This window comes from Hyaena hyaena, unplaced genomic scaffold (assembly GCF_003009895.1).
Source record: "Hyaena hyaena isolate Hyena2069 unplaced genomic scaffold, ASM300989v1 scaffold_16, whole genome shotgun sequence".
NCBI classification, from domain to species: Eukaryota; Metazoa; Chordata; class Mammalia; order Carnivora; family Hyaenidae; genus Hyaena; species Hyaena hyaena.
In genome coordinates this window covers 4,601,511-4,617,860 of record NW_024080650.1, presented here as the reverse complement: position 1 = coordinate 4,617,860, position 16,350 = coordinate 4,601,511, and the positions used below count along the sequence as shown (strand labels likewise).

The 16,350-nt window shown below is 38.5% G+C and overlaps 1 protein-coding gene across 1 annotated transcript in view; it reads left to right on the top strand.

The window, feature by feature from the left end:
• The window catches only part of TMX4 (thioredoxin related transmembrane protein 4), a 43,280-nt gene extending 28,859 nt beyond the window's left edge, over positions 1-14,421 (top strand). Inside the window, exons 6-8 of the mRNA XM_039224368.1 lie at positions 5,848-5,949; positions 9,592-9,655; positions 10,876-14,421. Coding sequence (XP_039080299.1) covers positions 5,848-5,949; positions 9,592-9,655; positions 10,876-11,234 — 525 coding nt within the window. The 3' untranslated portion in view covers positions 11,235-14,421. The remainder of the gene's footprint in view (positions 1-5,847; positions 5,950-9,591; positions 9,656-10,875) is intronic.
• Positions 14,422-16,350: the final 1,929 nt, after the last annotated feature.

The window sequence follows — 16,350 nt, the reverse complement described above, 5'->3', positions numbered from 1 at the left end:
CTACTGAACTAATCCTTAAGTCCTTGAGTTTTGCTCTAGTAGTGACGCCAGCCTGCTGGGTCTGGCAATTTGGAAAGAAGAGCTTGTCCTCAGGATGTCAAAATTGCTTGGTGAGGAGACACCCACACAGCCGATTTCCTATGAACTCAGGGGTTGTGTTGGGTTCTACATTTGGCTTTCTTAACTCTACACCAACCTCCCATATGTTCTTGCTTGAATAAACCCTTGGTGAAGAAGTTCCTTGAATAATATTATAAGCCAGATCCTGTGAGCTTCCTGCTGTCCCCTGGAGTCTGAGGGATCCTTGGTGGGTAATTTGTGGGGAAAGGAGGGGGAATAATCTCAACTGTTCTGTCCAATCACTAAAATTCAGATTGTCTTCCCAATCCAGTGGTGATGGTATCCACCTATGTATTTTAATTTTTATATAAACTCCAAGCAGTCACCACCACTTTAGCTATAACACCTATCCTCATATGTAGTCTTGACATTTGTCTACCTCATAAGAGTCCCTGAAGCCTGGAAGATGTACAACTCCAGGAATTTCTCAAAGAATGGATAGACATCTTCTAGATACGGAATTGGTACTGAATATATTTGAAAATTTAAAATTTTCAAAGAAATTTTATTGAACTTATAAAAAGTCACTCAACTTAGTGAAAAATGTTAATAATATAAAGGATAGTACAAGGTGAGGCTAATGTCATGAAGGCAAGAGATTGAACTTGGGAAGCACTGTTGCTGAGTCTGAGGCCACAGTCAGGGGTTTGGAATCCTGAAGCGGGGATGTGGTCTGTGGCACATGTGTGAAGAGACTTTCCAGTCTTTCTTTCTTTCTTTTTTTTTTTTTTAATGTTTTATTTATTTCTAGGAGAGAGAGAGAGAGACAGGGTGAGCAGGGGAGGGTCAGAGAGAGAGGGAGTCACAGACTGAAACAGACTCCAGGCTCTGAGCTGGCAGTCAGCACAGAGCCCGACGCAGGGCCCGAACCCAGGAACCGCAAGATCATGACCTAAGCGAAAGTCGGACGCTTAACCGACTAAGCCCCCCAGGCGCCCCCCAGTCTTTCTGACTTCTCATCTCTTTTCACAGCTGGTGACAGTGGTTCAGGGAGGTATTATCTTTCTGTCTTCCAGAGACAACACATTGTTCTCCACCTTGTGTGTGTATCTCTGAACCCATTAGTTTTCCCTGCTATAAACTGTTGTCACTAGAATACTTTGAGTGCTTAGCATAGAACCTAGTAACTAATCAGTACTTTGTAACTGTTTCCTGTTAGTTGTGTTCATTAATTATTTGTCGTCATGATTTTACTTTTTACCTCTGACTAATCAATAAGGAATACTTTATCTTTTTATTCATTTATGTTTTAATCCAGGCTGATAGCAAGATTAAAATAGGGTTGTATGCCAGTTGTACAATGTGTACGCTTGTGAACTAGTTTAGCATTTACATGCATTTCAGTATTTATTTGATTTGGTGAATTTTTGCTGCTTGCTGAGCTAACATAGTATGTAACTTACTTCAGTGTTATGGTTGTTATGCAAAGATGCGGGCAGTAAGGTATGCTGTCCAATCTATGATGGAGAAGATTTAATGCTTTATAAATACCTCACAATGAGAATTAAAGGCCATGAGTATTTATACTGGAGAATGACGAGAGTGGTTTTCTTCAAAGTGGGAATACGTTTCGAAATTTTAATTCTAGTGTAATTAACAAATAGTACTATATTAGTTTCAAGTGTGCAATATAGTCATTCAGCCTTTCTATATGTTACTCAGTGCTCATCATGATAAGTGAACTCTTAATCCTCTTCACCTATTTCACTTATCCCCCATGAACCTCCCCTCTGATAACCATCAATTTGTTCTCTACAGTTAAGAGCCTGTTTTATGGTTTGTGTCTTTTTTTCTTTGGTTTTGTTTCTTAAATTCCACATGAGTGAATCATATGAATTTGTCTTTGATAACTTATTTTACTTAGCATTCTACACTCTAGATCCATCCATGTTGTTGCAAATGGCAAGATTTCAGTTTTTATGGCTGAGTAATATTCCATTGTACATGTGGAATTGTACCAGATTGTACCACATCTTCTTTATCTACTCATCTATTGATGAAACTCAGGTTGCTTCCATAATTTAGCTCCTGTAAATAATGCTGTAAAAAACAGGGGTACATGTAGCTTATCCAATTCGTGTTTTCACATTCTTTGGGTAAATACCCAGTAGTAGAATTAACTGGATCACATGATAGTTCTATTTTTAACTTTTTGAGGAAACTCCTTACTGTTTTCCACAGTGGCTGCACCAGTTTGCATTCATACCAGCAGTGCATGAGGGTTCTTTTTCTCCACATCCACACCAACATTTAACAAGAGTATATTTTAAAGCTCTCAAAACATTTCTCTGTGTTTTAGATAATGGCATCTCACCTCTTACTGTTTTGAGGGTGTTTTTCCTGGTAAAATGATCTAGAACCATATTACAGTGAGATGGTGTAAACCCACAAAGTACTTCTCTTAATGGCTATAAGAGGCTATGAGGTTGTGTCTTGTTGCAAGTGTGAGAGTAAAACATTGAAGGTGAAGTGAACGCTTGGCCATTACTAGAGAAAGTCTTTCTGAGCTGCTCCCATGCAGGGCAGATGTTTTGAGGATTCTGATCTGTGTTTGAAAGGGGTCTTGGATTTGTCCCCAAACTCCTCAGAGTATATCCTGTGACATTGAAGGGATCTAAATCCAAAAGGTTCTCTATAATTCAGGCCCAGCCTAGCTCTAATGAGACTGTGCAACACTAGGCTTCATGGGTGCCCTTGGGAAGCATCTAACCTGACCTGCAGTAGTTCTGATCCCAGATCAGTTACAGATCTCTCTATAGAGATAAGGCTCTGTCTCTGATCCATGGATGCCTTGGCCTTACTCTATTACTTAATCCATCTGACCACTGGGTAGAATGTTCTTCTCACTTATTCTACTGTAATGGTGTCTTCATTTAGTCCTCTCAAATCTGTATCCAGCCAAAAATTGGCTCTAATTCAGTTATCTATTATAATAGTATGGTATAATTCATCAGGCCCATTAGGTGATATTTATGTGCTTCTTTAGGAAACAGAGTAAGATGCTTCCTTATAGTGAGATATAATATTGAGCAAGATTAGTATTTTCCACAAGTGAAAACTGTCACTTTGGTGATTAAAGAGACAGAAATACAGGAATCCAAAACTGAGTTATATCAGTTTGAATCAGTTATTACTTAAAAACATATATGTAACAAAACTTCAAGTACCCAGTACCACAAACCCCAGCACTCTTAAGGTGTTCTAAAACTATTGTGGACTCAGACAAAGTAAGCAGATAAGGATTTATGTTTGCAGTTGTAAAAACACAACTTGGTTAATGAGGCTTTAATATTAATCAACTAAAAGACCACAAGATGGCAGGGTTTCTCTAAGAGGTTCAAAGAAATCCTTTAAAGAGTAAGGAAGCTCAAATAAATCCTTTAAAGAGTAAGCTGATACCAGAAAATTGAAGCAGAGCTTGCTACAATAAGAAGATATTTTGAATGCACTAAGAAATGTCTGACTCAGAATGCAATAATTCAAAGGCAAATAATTTACTGAATTCTAGAAAATAACTTAGGAAAATTCTTTAAAGTTACTTTAATCATTTATTTTGCAGAAAGGGCCTAAGACACTGTCCGGAAGGACTAATAACTGGACATTATTCTTTCTAGCCATATAGACAGATATTTATAGAGCAAGCTCCAGAATACATACTTCTTTTTTTTTTAATGTTTTTTATTTATTTCTAGGAGAGAGAGAGAGAGACAACGTGAGCAGGGGAGGGTCAGAGAGAGAGGGAGTCACAGACTGAAACAGGCTCCAGGCTCCGAGCTGGCAGTCAGCGCAGAGCCCGACGCAGGGCTCGAACCCACGAACCGCGAGATCATGACCTGAGCGAAAGTCGGACGCTTAACCTACTAAGCCACCCGGGCGCCCCCCAGAATATGTACTTCTATGGGTCAGCACAAAGCCAGACTTGCTTTCCATATTTTTTAATTCTTTGGCACATTTCAGAGTTTAATCCTGTTAGTGGTACTGAGTCATCAGGAAAAGCATAAACTATGAATACACAGAATTTGTATGATACATTTTAGAACTTACACTGAACAGAATTTGAATAAAGCAAACTTTTGCTATTCCAAATACCTCTTTTGCCTACTGGGCAGCACAATGTTAGATTGTTCTCTCCTTTTTTTTTTTTTTTTTTATGTTTATTTTTGAGAGAGAGAGAGAAAGAGCAGGGGAGGGGCAGAGAGAGAGGGAGATAAAGAATCCCACGCAGGCTTGAGCTCTGAGCTGTCAGCACAGAGCCTGATGCGGGGCTCGCACTTGCAGACTGTGAGATCATGACCTGAACTGAAGTCTGATGCTTAACCAACTAAGCCACCCAGGCACCCCAGATTATTCTTAAAAAACAATTGCCTTGGCTAAAGTAGAATGATGACCAGTTCTATCAACAGAGGATAGATGATAGCTTTACAAATCACAAGTTTTTTGCATTTCCTGTGAATAACTAAAGGATTTGCTAGTATCTTTTTTTATTCAATAATAATAATTATTGAACATTTTGCATGTATCAGTATGTAAAATGCTTCCTGGGTCTTTAGATCTATCTTTTCTAATGAATGAGAAATTGGGAGAGAGGAGATCTCAGATTCTTCTAGACCAATTAGATTTTTGTTTGTTGGTTTATCATTCAGAATTAAGCCAGAATAAAGTATATTATTTAATTGTATTGGCATTTATAAATGGAGAAGCCAACAGGAGATACTTGAGTAATTTGGATTTTGAGAAATATTAAAATAGAAACTAGGACTCATTGTCATAAACTTCATCAGTTCTAGGCAAGTCATTCAGTTGTTATCTCTGCTTGCTTGTGGCATTTAGCTTGGAGCCATTTTGTCATATGCCCAATAATTACTTGGATTGTAGTGAATGACTGTTTTGGAGCTGTAAGAAGCCTAACACAGCTGTAAGGGCTTCACTAAGCCATCATGGTGAAGCATGGCTCCTAAACGTCCACATTTAAATGGGCCTTGACTCCAAACTAGTAGGTTCATATCTATATGGCTTAGCATATAAATAATTTCTAGCAAAGATGGTATCTTTTCACTCATTTTTTAAGATGACTGACATCAAATAGGGTCCGAGGGAACAGTAAGCATGAAGGGATGTGATATCTACTCAAAAGACTGATGGAATCTCATTTGTTTGTAATGAATTAACTGGAAAAACTTTCTTCTGTGTAATATTATATTTTCAGTTTTATGGTGAGTTAGGAAGGTTGTCGAGGATGGGTGGAGTAGAGTGATGGTCTGATTAGAAAAAGGAAGTATTGAGACATTTTAAATGGTTGATGCTCTGTAAGTAGCAATTTAGTTCTACTTAAAAATTGGCAAAGGCCTAAGAAGTTTAATTTTTTATGGATGCCACATGATAAGTAAAAGTTGAGGTATAGAATTATTACGGGAGAATGACCATAAAGAATCTATCATGATGAAAGGAGGGGCTAGAAAAACAATTCTGCCAGAGTTGTACCCGATCATGAACGAAGAAATAGAACTCAAGAACAGAGGTCAAGATATGACCTTGATAATTACTCTTAGGTTTTCAGTGTTGTAAAAGTTGACTTGTTCTTGAAGAATCATATAGATGCAGGCTGGATGACCTTTGTGGGAACTCATACATGAAGAAATAATTTGCAGACTTGAGTTATAGCTAGAGGGGGAGATTCAAACATGTTTGGTAATAAGTAAAGATTTTATTTTTTTCTTCTGATTACAGCATCTTCACAACTATTTCACAGTGACCCTTGGAATTCCTGCTTGGTGCTCTTATGTCTTTTTCATCATGGCCACTCTGATTTTTGGCCTTCTCATGGGTCTGGTAAGGGATAATGCCATTTTCCCCCTTTCTGTAAAGCCACATGGATTTTATGCAAAACTAGAAAGCAGCCATGAAAGAAAAGATGCATAAACAAATGCCATTTTGTGTATAATCTAAGAAGTTAAGTAGCATTTACTTGTTTGATATTACTTTCAGTGGTAATCTGAGATATAATGGAAAATTCATTAAATTATTATCTCCTAATCCTGAAATATCTTGAAGATGTGTGCTACCCAGAATATAGCGGTAATAAAAGAATTGGAGACCTTACATGAATTCATAGTCAGTTTCCAAGACAACCGAGTCAGCTGTGATTTCACACATTGCCTACTTGATTAGAACACTGTGGTGATAAGGCCAAACCTGTGAATTTGTTCCTTGAGTGAACAAGATGATTTTTTTTCTTGTTCATATCCTCCAATTGAATCTCTAATCCTGACCAGCTGCTTATACAAGGATTCTGGTTATCCCAAGGTGGATTTTGTAAGATAATGTAGATAAAAAATACAGTCATTATTATGGGAAAAAATAATATGCAAAGCACATTACCATGTCTTCTTTTGGTGTGAAAAGTAGTATCTAGTAGGCATCTGTGCATTTTCTTCCTAGATGTTTTAAGTAAGAATTGAAATAATAAATGTATTTACTTAAGGTAAGTCTGTCCTTACATTGTATAATACATTTCAGGTCTTTAGCAAGTTCTTTTTATTTATTTCTTTTTTACTATATTTAAATTAGCAAGTTCTTTTTAAAAAAATAAGCTTAAAATGTTAGCAGTTGCTTTTATACATATTGATATATAACAGGGTGACAAAGTCATACTCCAAGAAGCTGAGGAGGCTTTTATTTGATTCGATGTGGTTTTGCCGCAGACATGTTTATTTCATTCTATGGCTTATATTTGAGATCTGACTACTGGTGTTAGCTTCACAGATGGGGATGGAACTCAGATATGTCATTCATTAGCTTGCATTAATCTTAGAACTAACATGTCCCTGATGGTCTGGCCTCAATGTATTTCACTTTGGATCTAAATTTGACTGGATATAAATATGCTTCTCCCATGTATGGTCTAGTGCTGGATTGTTCTAGTGGTGTCTTTTAGGGCCACATGAGTGTGAGGCTTTTGTAGGAGGAACACCATGAGATCCTGGGTGATTCTCAAGTGGAGTTACAGAGAATGTAGGTTGAGTGTGAGCCTATTGGAAAACCATTGGAAACTCTTCTCAGCATAAAGGGTTTTTGAATTTTATCTTTGATGTCAACTTTAAATTCAAGAAATGAAGTCACACCTGCCTACGTCCTAAGTTCATTTGGAAACTTAGATTCAAATAATCAGCCTGAAGAAACAAGAGAGTTGATTCTAGTCTGTTCAAGTGATTAAATAATATAGAATTTTGTTTCTTCATAAGAAATTGGGAGAATAAGGTTATTTAACAAAATAATAATAATTTCAAAGCAGTAGTAGACTCAGAAATTTTCTGGTAATTCATTTCCATAAAATACCAAACACATATCTCTGATTCCTTTTCTACAACTGAAATACATACTAAAAGCAGCACACAACAGCCAGAATTGTTGCCTTCAGGGAGGTCTGCAGGTGTGCAGTTCAGTCTTGTGTGTCACTTTTGCCACTAACTGAGGGCTGAAAGCAGAGCCCAGGCATGCAGTCATGTGAGGTTTGGTCCTATTGAACGTGGAAGTTCTTCCCTGTATGAATCTTTATGGAGTTTAATTTCTACAGTGGCCAGGAGGGCAGGATGTTTTCCATAGAGAAGTGAGTTCCTGATCAAGTCATTGTTTGCCATAAGCTTATTATATTTTCTGCTTTTTCCTAATTTTAAAAGATGGGAAGTCAAAAACAAGGCTGCTGGTTTAAATTTTTGTTTGTTTTCTTAATTGAGCCTCAAGATGGCAGAAATATTATACTAAGTGTTATTTTGCACATGTCAGCAAAGGGCCCAGTTTTAGAAATCAAGTATATACTCTATTCCTAGCCCTCTAATTGGCCCAGGGAGCTGTTCCTCTCCAATCCACAGAGCCTTGTGCATCCCACTGTCCTACCACATCGGTCTCCCCAGCCTTGCATTCAGGGCTTTCTCTGGATCTAGTAGCCCCCATGGTCTAGTTTGATGTAACTTAGACAAGCCAGGCAGCTGGTACTACCCATCTGCTCTGGACTATGCCCAGGTCCTTAAATTCTGTCTCCTTAAAGTGGTCATTCTTTTTTTTTTTTTTAATTTTTAATGTTTTTTGTTTTTGAGAGAGAGAGAAAGAGAGAGCGAGCATGAGCAGGGAGGGGTAGAGAGAGGGAGACACAGAATCCGAAGCAGGTTCCAGACTCTAAGCTGTCAACACAGAGCTGGATACAGGGCTCAAACTCACAGACCAAGAGATCATGACCTGAGCTGAAGTCGGACACTTAACTGACTGAGCCAACCACCCCTCAAATGGTCATTGTTTGTTGATCCTTCCCATGACTGGTTGTAATATCTGTATCTTTGAAATATCTGTCAAAGTGCTTTATTCATTTTTCTTATGAAGTTCATGTTCCATATTGTTTTATATTTAAACTGCTATTTTTTGCCCATTTTTTGAACTTGTCCTCATAGAAGTTAACATGATACCTTGAACCCAATGAACCAAATTTTGAGTAAAGTGATAAATGAATATATAGATGGTGATAATCCTGAACACAAAGTAGGGTACTCATATGATGATTATGAAATTGAATCAAAAGGACTATGATATTAGGTTCTTTAACATTTTAGAACACTTTAAAACACTAATGTATGAAGTATTATTACTATCTTATTAAGACTGGGCAATTATTCAAAGTAAGCCCCAGTCGGGAGGCAGCTATATATAAGACATACACTGCCCTTCTGAATGGGCTACTTCTTCCTGGTTGGATCTTTATGTTGTGTGGTGCTTCAGGGGAAAGTGTGAAGAATGGCAGCAGCTTATTCTGGGTCCAGCTAAGTGTACCCCACATCCCATAGCTTCATCCCTGTGACCCATGCTGGGCTGGACATGGAACAGAGATTGGGATGAACCTGCCCCTAAGGTGCCTGTAGTTTATCAAGGGAGAGGGATGTTTCTAGTAAGTAGAAAATGATTCATTCATGCTGCAGTATGGTCAGAGATGAACCCAAGTCCATCACTGTCTAAAATAGGGTATAGTTCATATCATTGATGACTTTTCTTGCAATTTATATCTGTAGAAATTTCTTATGGTACTCTTAACAGTTCTACACCCTGAAATAGCCTTTTACTCAGTCATTGGTGAGAGGCAGCCCTATATAGACTAGTTTTGTTTGTCCAGAGGAGTGTTTTTAAAAAGGCCATTTTAGACTTGGCCATTTTCTTATACCTGTTTGATTTACCGATTTTTGGTGGGCTCTCTATAGACATTTGACTTTGTGACCCCTGACTCCTGTTATAAATCAATAATATTTTCCTACATTGTTACATTTGAAAAATTGGATATTCTTAACTGTACCCTTGTCCTTTTTGAGGACTTTTGACCAACTGTTAAATATTTGTCTGTGAATATCTGATTATAGATCCAAGAACTAAATTTGAGGTTCTTTGGTAATAAATGTCATATCTATTCACTGTAAAATCACTTTTTCCCTTTAGGTCTTGGTGGTAATATCAGAATGTTTCTATGTACCACTTCCAAAGCATTTATCTGAGTGCACTGGTAAGTATGATAAACTCATGTGATAGAGTATATTTAGAATGCTGTGATAAGCCCTTTTTGTGCTCAGATAAACACTGGACTTTTTCCCCCTGGCTTGCTAGGTGACTGAACCATCACCACTACCGAATTCTTTGAAATATGTTCTCTGCAGGTCAGATTTGAACAAAAATTATTTTATTCTTCCCCTAAATAAGGAAATACTTCATGTTGGCAATTGTTTTTTTCCCCTTAGGTATATGCCCTTCATTAATTAGCTGACACCCTTTCCTTCATTCACACTGGAGAGTGAGGGAGAAGAACTCACATTTAGCGAGTCTCAACCATTTACCAGTAGCTATCCTAAATCCTATAAGAACAGTCTCCCCAAATCCTTGCACTGCTCCACACTGTGGGACTAAACAGTGCTGGGTTTCCATGTTTTTATTCCTAGTTTTGAGACTTTGCACGAAGACTTTTATGAGACCTTATAATTGGTTAATTTTGTGTGGAAGTTTAACTAAACTTTTTTTTTTTTTTTTTTAGTGTAACTAAACTTTTATTTCTTTTCAGTTCTTGAAGTTTTCAAGACTTGGAGACTTCCAGAGATAATTAGAAAATTATTAGAATAATAATAATTAGAATTAGAATAAAAATAATTAGAACATTATATACTGTTCCTTAGAAGTCTAAAAAACACCATAAACCCAGTTTAAAGTAACTTAGGAAAAAGGGGAAATTTTATTAATTCAGATAACTAAAAAAATCTAGGGATGTTCTGGTTGCAAGCTCAGCCCAAGGGATGTTAGGTTTCTGTTTCTATGTGGCTGATTCAGTGGCTGTCAACAGCCCTGACTCACATTTTATCAGTTTGACAATTCCTGTAGAAAGAGAGAAGGCTTTTCTTCTCCACTCTGGCCAAAGACTCCTGGGAAGTCCTGTGATTGGCTTGGCTTAAGGCACATTTCTGAACCAATCATCATGACTAGTGAGTGGGTCACTGAGTAAGCAGGAAGGAACCTTGTGCTCTACCAGGCAACACAGTCAGCGAACTCTCCAGAGAGGAGAAGCCCTGAATGGAGGCAGGGCACCGGCAGCCAGAGATCTGTGCTGTGTGGTAACATCCCTGCAGATTGGAGAAAACGGTCACGTGCCCCACCCTTCCGTTTCACAGCTAAGCACACTCAGCTGACTGCGGAACGACCACTTTATCCAGAGGACGTTCCCCTCTCTTCCCTCCACAGAGCAGACTCGGAGGTCAGAGGAGGCTGACAAAGCTGAACGCTTGCAGGATGCAGAGGAGGAAAAAGATGATTCAAATGAAGAAGAAAACAAGGACAGCCTCGTAGATGACGAAGAAGAGAAGGAAGACCTTGGTGACGAGGACGAAGCGGAGGACGACGACGAGGAGGACAGCGCGGCCGCTCGCGCGGATGAGGAGAGGAAAGACGCCCGCCACCGCGGGCCCCTGAGGGAGGTCCGGGAGGACGGCGCGCCCGAGCCTGCAGAAGACGCGCCTGCGCAGCCCGGCCCAGCCGATGCCGAGGTCGCGGAAGACTCCCTGAGGCAGCGCAGAAGTCAGCATGCCCATAAGGGACCGTAGGTCTAACGATGGTGTTTCCGAGAAGTCAGACCGAAGGACTGCGTCCGCTTCCCTCTGGTCTGCAGTGTAAATCAAATCCGTACTTTTTCCTGAATGAACAACATTCTCTTAAAAAACGGTCTCTAGTCATGTAGTGTCGTGGCATTAAGCCTCATGTATATTAATGAGGGTCTTTCAGGCATGACAATCAGGAAACAGAAAAATAAACATGGTGTTAGGATCTGTTTGAACACTTGGCATGGGCACAAATTCATTTGCTGGGGGCTAGAGAGTTTTGACCTTAAGCACCCCGCAGGCGCCATAAAATGAAGGCAGAGCAACTTGAGCGTCCTCACACGTGCAGACCCTTGTGGAAGTCTTGTGTGAAGTATTCGTTTTTGTCAAATATAAGAAACCTCAGCCACCACAGTGGAGGGACACTTTTTTAGAGGTAGAAAATGAGAGGGCCCTGGATATTATGGTAGAAAAGAGCTTGGACGTCATCCCAACTCTCCAAATCTCCTTTGTTATGATTTCTTACCTTTAGTATCTCCAACCTTCCCACCGTGGGCCTGCAGGCGCCCCACACGCTTCACAAAACTTCCTCAGTGATGGGCCGCAGACAGCGGCGGGTTGACGTCAGCTGCGTTCGTTCTTGACTTGAGGGTTTACATAATCCGGAACCAAAGCCCATGGAGCCGTGACTGCCAAGCATGTTGAATGAAGTGGTGTAACCTTTGGAGATTCAAAAGGAAGTAGGAGTTTTACAGGAGAGATTTTTGGTTTTGTTTTTTGCCAAAATGTAGTAATTATTTTTTTTTTAAGTTCCTTCAGCAATATTCCTTTTGAAGCCAGAAGTGCCCTAAGTGTTGCCAGTACAAGGTAGTCTTGTGAAGAAACTTGAATACTTTGTTGTTTTGCTTCCATCTCAAGGGGTTCCCTGGCTCTTGAACCACTTTATTATTAACTGCAAAACCATTTCTGGTTTTCTTTCACTGATGTCCTTTTGGTGAAAGAATTAATGAAAGTGAATATCTGGAAATGAAAGATTTGGTTTCGTTTCCTTCTTCCTTAATCTTGTAAAGAATTTTATCCCTGTAAATCTCTCAATACTCAATCTAGTAAAAGTACCCAGGGGGCCTGATTTCTTTTAAAGAATCCATCCATCTACTTCTGTCTTACCTGATTTATGTCTTAGAATAAATTCATAAAATTAGATTCCAAGCTTATGAAAGATGTCTAAAGTTGATCCTACACCCCTTGGGGCCAGACAGAAAAACAAATAGTACACGTTTATGAAATTCAAAAAGTTTCTGTCATCTTTATAAGGAAATATGCAGTATACTCCTACCTGGCTGTTTAGATGACCCTTACCTCATATTAACTTTGAACAGGGGCTCACTGAAGGAGGGGGAGGTGCTGAAACTTTCTACCCTCTGGTAGATGGATGGGTCTATTGCAAGCCTCACACAAAGGAGGTTTTTATTCTGACAGAAGCTAATTTTTAGAGATGGAAAGCTCTTTCATCTTTCCAACTCAGTTACCTGACAGGCTCATCCTCGAGTACAGTGAGGTTCATTAACAGTCTCCGATAGATTTTCTCTTCAGACAGCAATAGCGTCTTGAGTTTGAAGCCATCACAGAACTGAGAGACTGGGAAAACCTTGACTTTGGCTCTTCCTACTCCTCCTGCCATGTTCATCTCTGACACATCCTTACCCCACGCACCATGGTTCTGATGGGGCAGTTATGTCTCCCTAATACTGGGAAGCTTTTCTCGATCATTGCTGAGTGGGGCCTACCCTTCTGTCACTGGATTTCTTTCTCTGAAACAAAGTTTTCAAAGATCATTAAGTTCAAGTTCAGAGGTATAGAATAAAAAAGATTTCATCATTTGGGTTTTTTGCTTAAACCTCCCCCTTTCCCACCCACATATATTAAAACTTTTTTTTTTAAGTGGAATGTTTGACCAGAAGGGAAGGAATGAAGAAATAAAATCCACTTTGATTGTTTATAAATGTAAGGCCAATTTCCAATTGGGCCCGAAATAGTATTTAATTATATAATAGGAAAAATATACATTCTTTTTCAACAGTACTTTTAAAAATTTGGAGGAAGAGGAGAAAACAGTTTGGTAAAGAAGGTCCATTAAAAGTTGGAGCATCTGTGGCTACAGTAAACATTTTTTTTTTTTTAAACATCCTGGCAAAAGATGGGGTTTTTACTCAATGGACTGATAAGTACACATCTAATTTAATCTCTTTCCACTTAAGTCCTTTAGGTTTGTTTTCAGTATTTACTGAATATAAAACTAAAGGAAAAACATCAACCTAAAATAATTTAAAATTAGGTTAACATCTCAGTAGGATTTTATGGATTTTTCCTGTAGATAATATATTTAATCTAGAAGTTAAATCATGGAAACACGATTTTGATTTAAAAAATAAAAAAATAATCATGCTTCCTTATGTTGCTATATCAGTTTAACTAAATAATAGTGTTTTATATAAGTCAAAATCAGGAAAATTAAATAAAAGTGACTCTAGATTTTGGAATAGAAGTGCATTGCTTTATGTGGGAGCAGTTGGAGCGGGGTGCCTTTTCACTGATTAGAAACTTCTACCTTCTTCTTAGTTTCTTCATCATTCATCGCTTGCTAGACCTGCTAAACCACCCCAACTTGCTTAGAGCTCTGCTCCTGTAGCAATGAGTAGGCAATCCCACTTCTTTCTTTCCCTTTGAAGTGTAAGCACTGAATGGGGTCACAGGCAGGACTCGTCCACTTTACTGGTCCCTGCACCACATGAGTGCATACTTACAACCTGAACTGGTGCCTATGAGCCCTGTTAGCTACAAAACTCTTTAACTACAAAAAGAAATCCAAAATAATGACTGTAATAAAAAGTAAACAAGGTTTAGCCAGGTTGGCTTTTGACTGTAGAGAAAGCCAAATTTTGACTTTTTTATGGACCAAATCCTCACTGAGAGCTATGGCATTGCTACATGATTTGAGTGTTTGTAAGCCTGCAAAGCCTACAATGTGTAACGTCTTTGGGGAAGGATGATAAAAAATGTCTTCTGAGGTGAGCACTTAGCATATGACTTTTTATGATCAAGTATTTAAGAGTGGAGCCTATGTGCTGCTTTATTGGATGGCAAATGTTAAAGAGTCCAAAAAAAAAAAAAAAATAGAAACAATAGGGTACACCTAAGATTTCAGTATAAAATGTTAAATTAAGATTGGTGCTTTTGCTACTGTGTACCAACTTATCTCTGTCCACCTCAGTGTTGCAGTGTTATTTCTGCCAGTATTATAAATCTATAATTGACCCATCCCATCAAATATAACAACATTTTGAAAAGTATTCATGTAAATCTTTTGTGCCAACAGAAAACTTCCTTTTTGTTTAGTATCTTTACCTCAGTCCTACGTTTTGATCCTTTTCAGAAGATTAGTTTGTCTTGAAAACCCAAACACGGAGTCATCAAGTCTGATAACCCTTGATGGGGCAGCTTTTTGAGCAGCTTTTCCAAACCAGGAGGTTTGGTTGAAAGGCCTTTGGTAGTTTCAGACCAGGGCATGGCCTTCAGATGGCTGCTTCTTGCTCAAGTTTCATGTAAATTGTGCCATTCTATTTGTGTTACTTAGACCATTTTAACATGTTTCTGATGTAGTGTGATTGTATTTGTTCCTAATTAGTTCCTTTGTGCAAATGCAGTTTTTACACAAAAAAATACTGTTATTTGTATTGTAATACATTATAAATTTGTTATTTATATTTTTTGTAATAGTCTTAATTATTTAGCTCAGTGATATTTAACTATTTTTTTCATCATCTATGTGTTCTTTGCTTCCTCAGCATCTGCAGCAACTGGAATGGGAAATCAAGATATAAGTCTCAAGCAGTACATTGCTTGAATTACAAACCACCTTATCACCAAAAAGTATATAATCTTTGATCATATACCTTTTTATTTTATTGTAAACTTCTATTTGTATCCAACCAAATGATAGTAATAACTAAGTAAAAAAAATAGTATATGGCTTTCCATACAAGTATTTTCACAAAAGTCTTTTGCCTAGGGAGTGAAAAATACTGCTTTGTTAAAAAATAACTTTCATCTGTCCATTCTCCATCCAATCTGTTTGTAACCCCCCCCCCCCCCCCGCATTTCTTTCTTTCTTCTTGAGTTGGTGAAATGCAAAACATGCACCTTTTAACTACTCTGGAAAGTGCACAAAATCAAGGACAAGTGCAAAGATCCAGGACTTCGTCTTTGTTAACAGCCATTTTGTTGCCTATAGAAACTCATTATATTCACTTCTCAGGTCTCCCTTGGCCCAGCCCTGAGGTCTGGAGGTGACCAGGGCTGGTGAATATGGCAAAGGCTGCTGCTAATCCTTCAAGACACTGTGGACTGACCTGGTCTCCTATGGCATTCAAAAGGCTCTGGTCTACACCTAATCCTTTTTATCACTATAGAATTGGAAAAGCACAAAGGAGATGAGGTGACTTTTAAATGCCCTTAGGGACTAAACTATGGGTATTAGATTTTTCACTTTTGAAATTTTTTTTTTATGTTTATTTTTGAGAGAGAGAAAGAGACAGACAGAATGAGCAGGGGAGGGGCAGAGGGAGAGGGAGAGACACAGAATCCGAAGAAGGCTCTAGGCTCTGATCTGTCAGCACAGAAAACGCAGGGTTTGGACTCATGAACCATGAGATCATGACCTGAGCTGAAGTAAGATGCTTAACCAACTGAGCCACCAAGGTGGATTTTCCCTGGATTTTTCACTTTTGAAGAATGGTAAGGGGATGTGTAGTTAGAAGAAAATGATTAAATTTCCATACCACCAAGCTACTCCTTCAGAGAAACTGACTCAGAAGGCTCATTTGTCTATATAGAGAAAAATATCCATTATGTGGTGTCTCAGCCTACATGAACTTGGCCATACGTCCTTGGTGGGAGCAAAGCCTGCAGCTTTTGAAGGCAAAAACATTGTATCTTGAAGAATCTAGAACATATTCCACAATAATTGGAACTCTACCTTAGGACATGTGAATTTCTCAAGATTGATAACTGTATTAGTCTTTGTTAACAGACTCCCAAATTTCATAGACTTTAAGAACAAGAA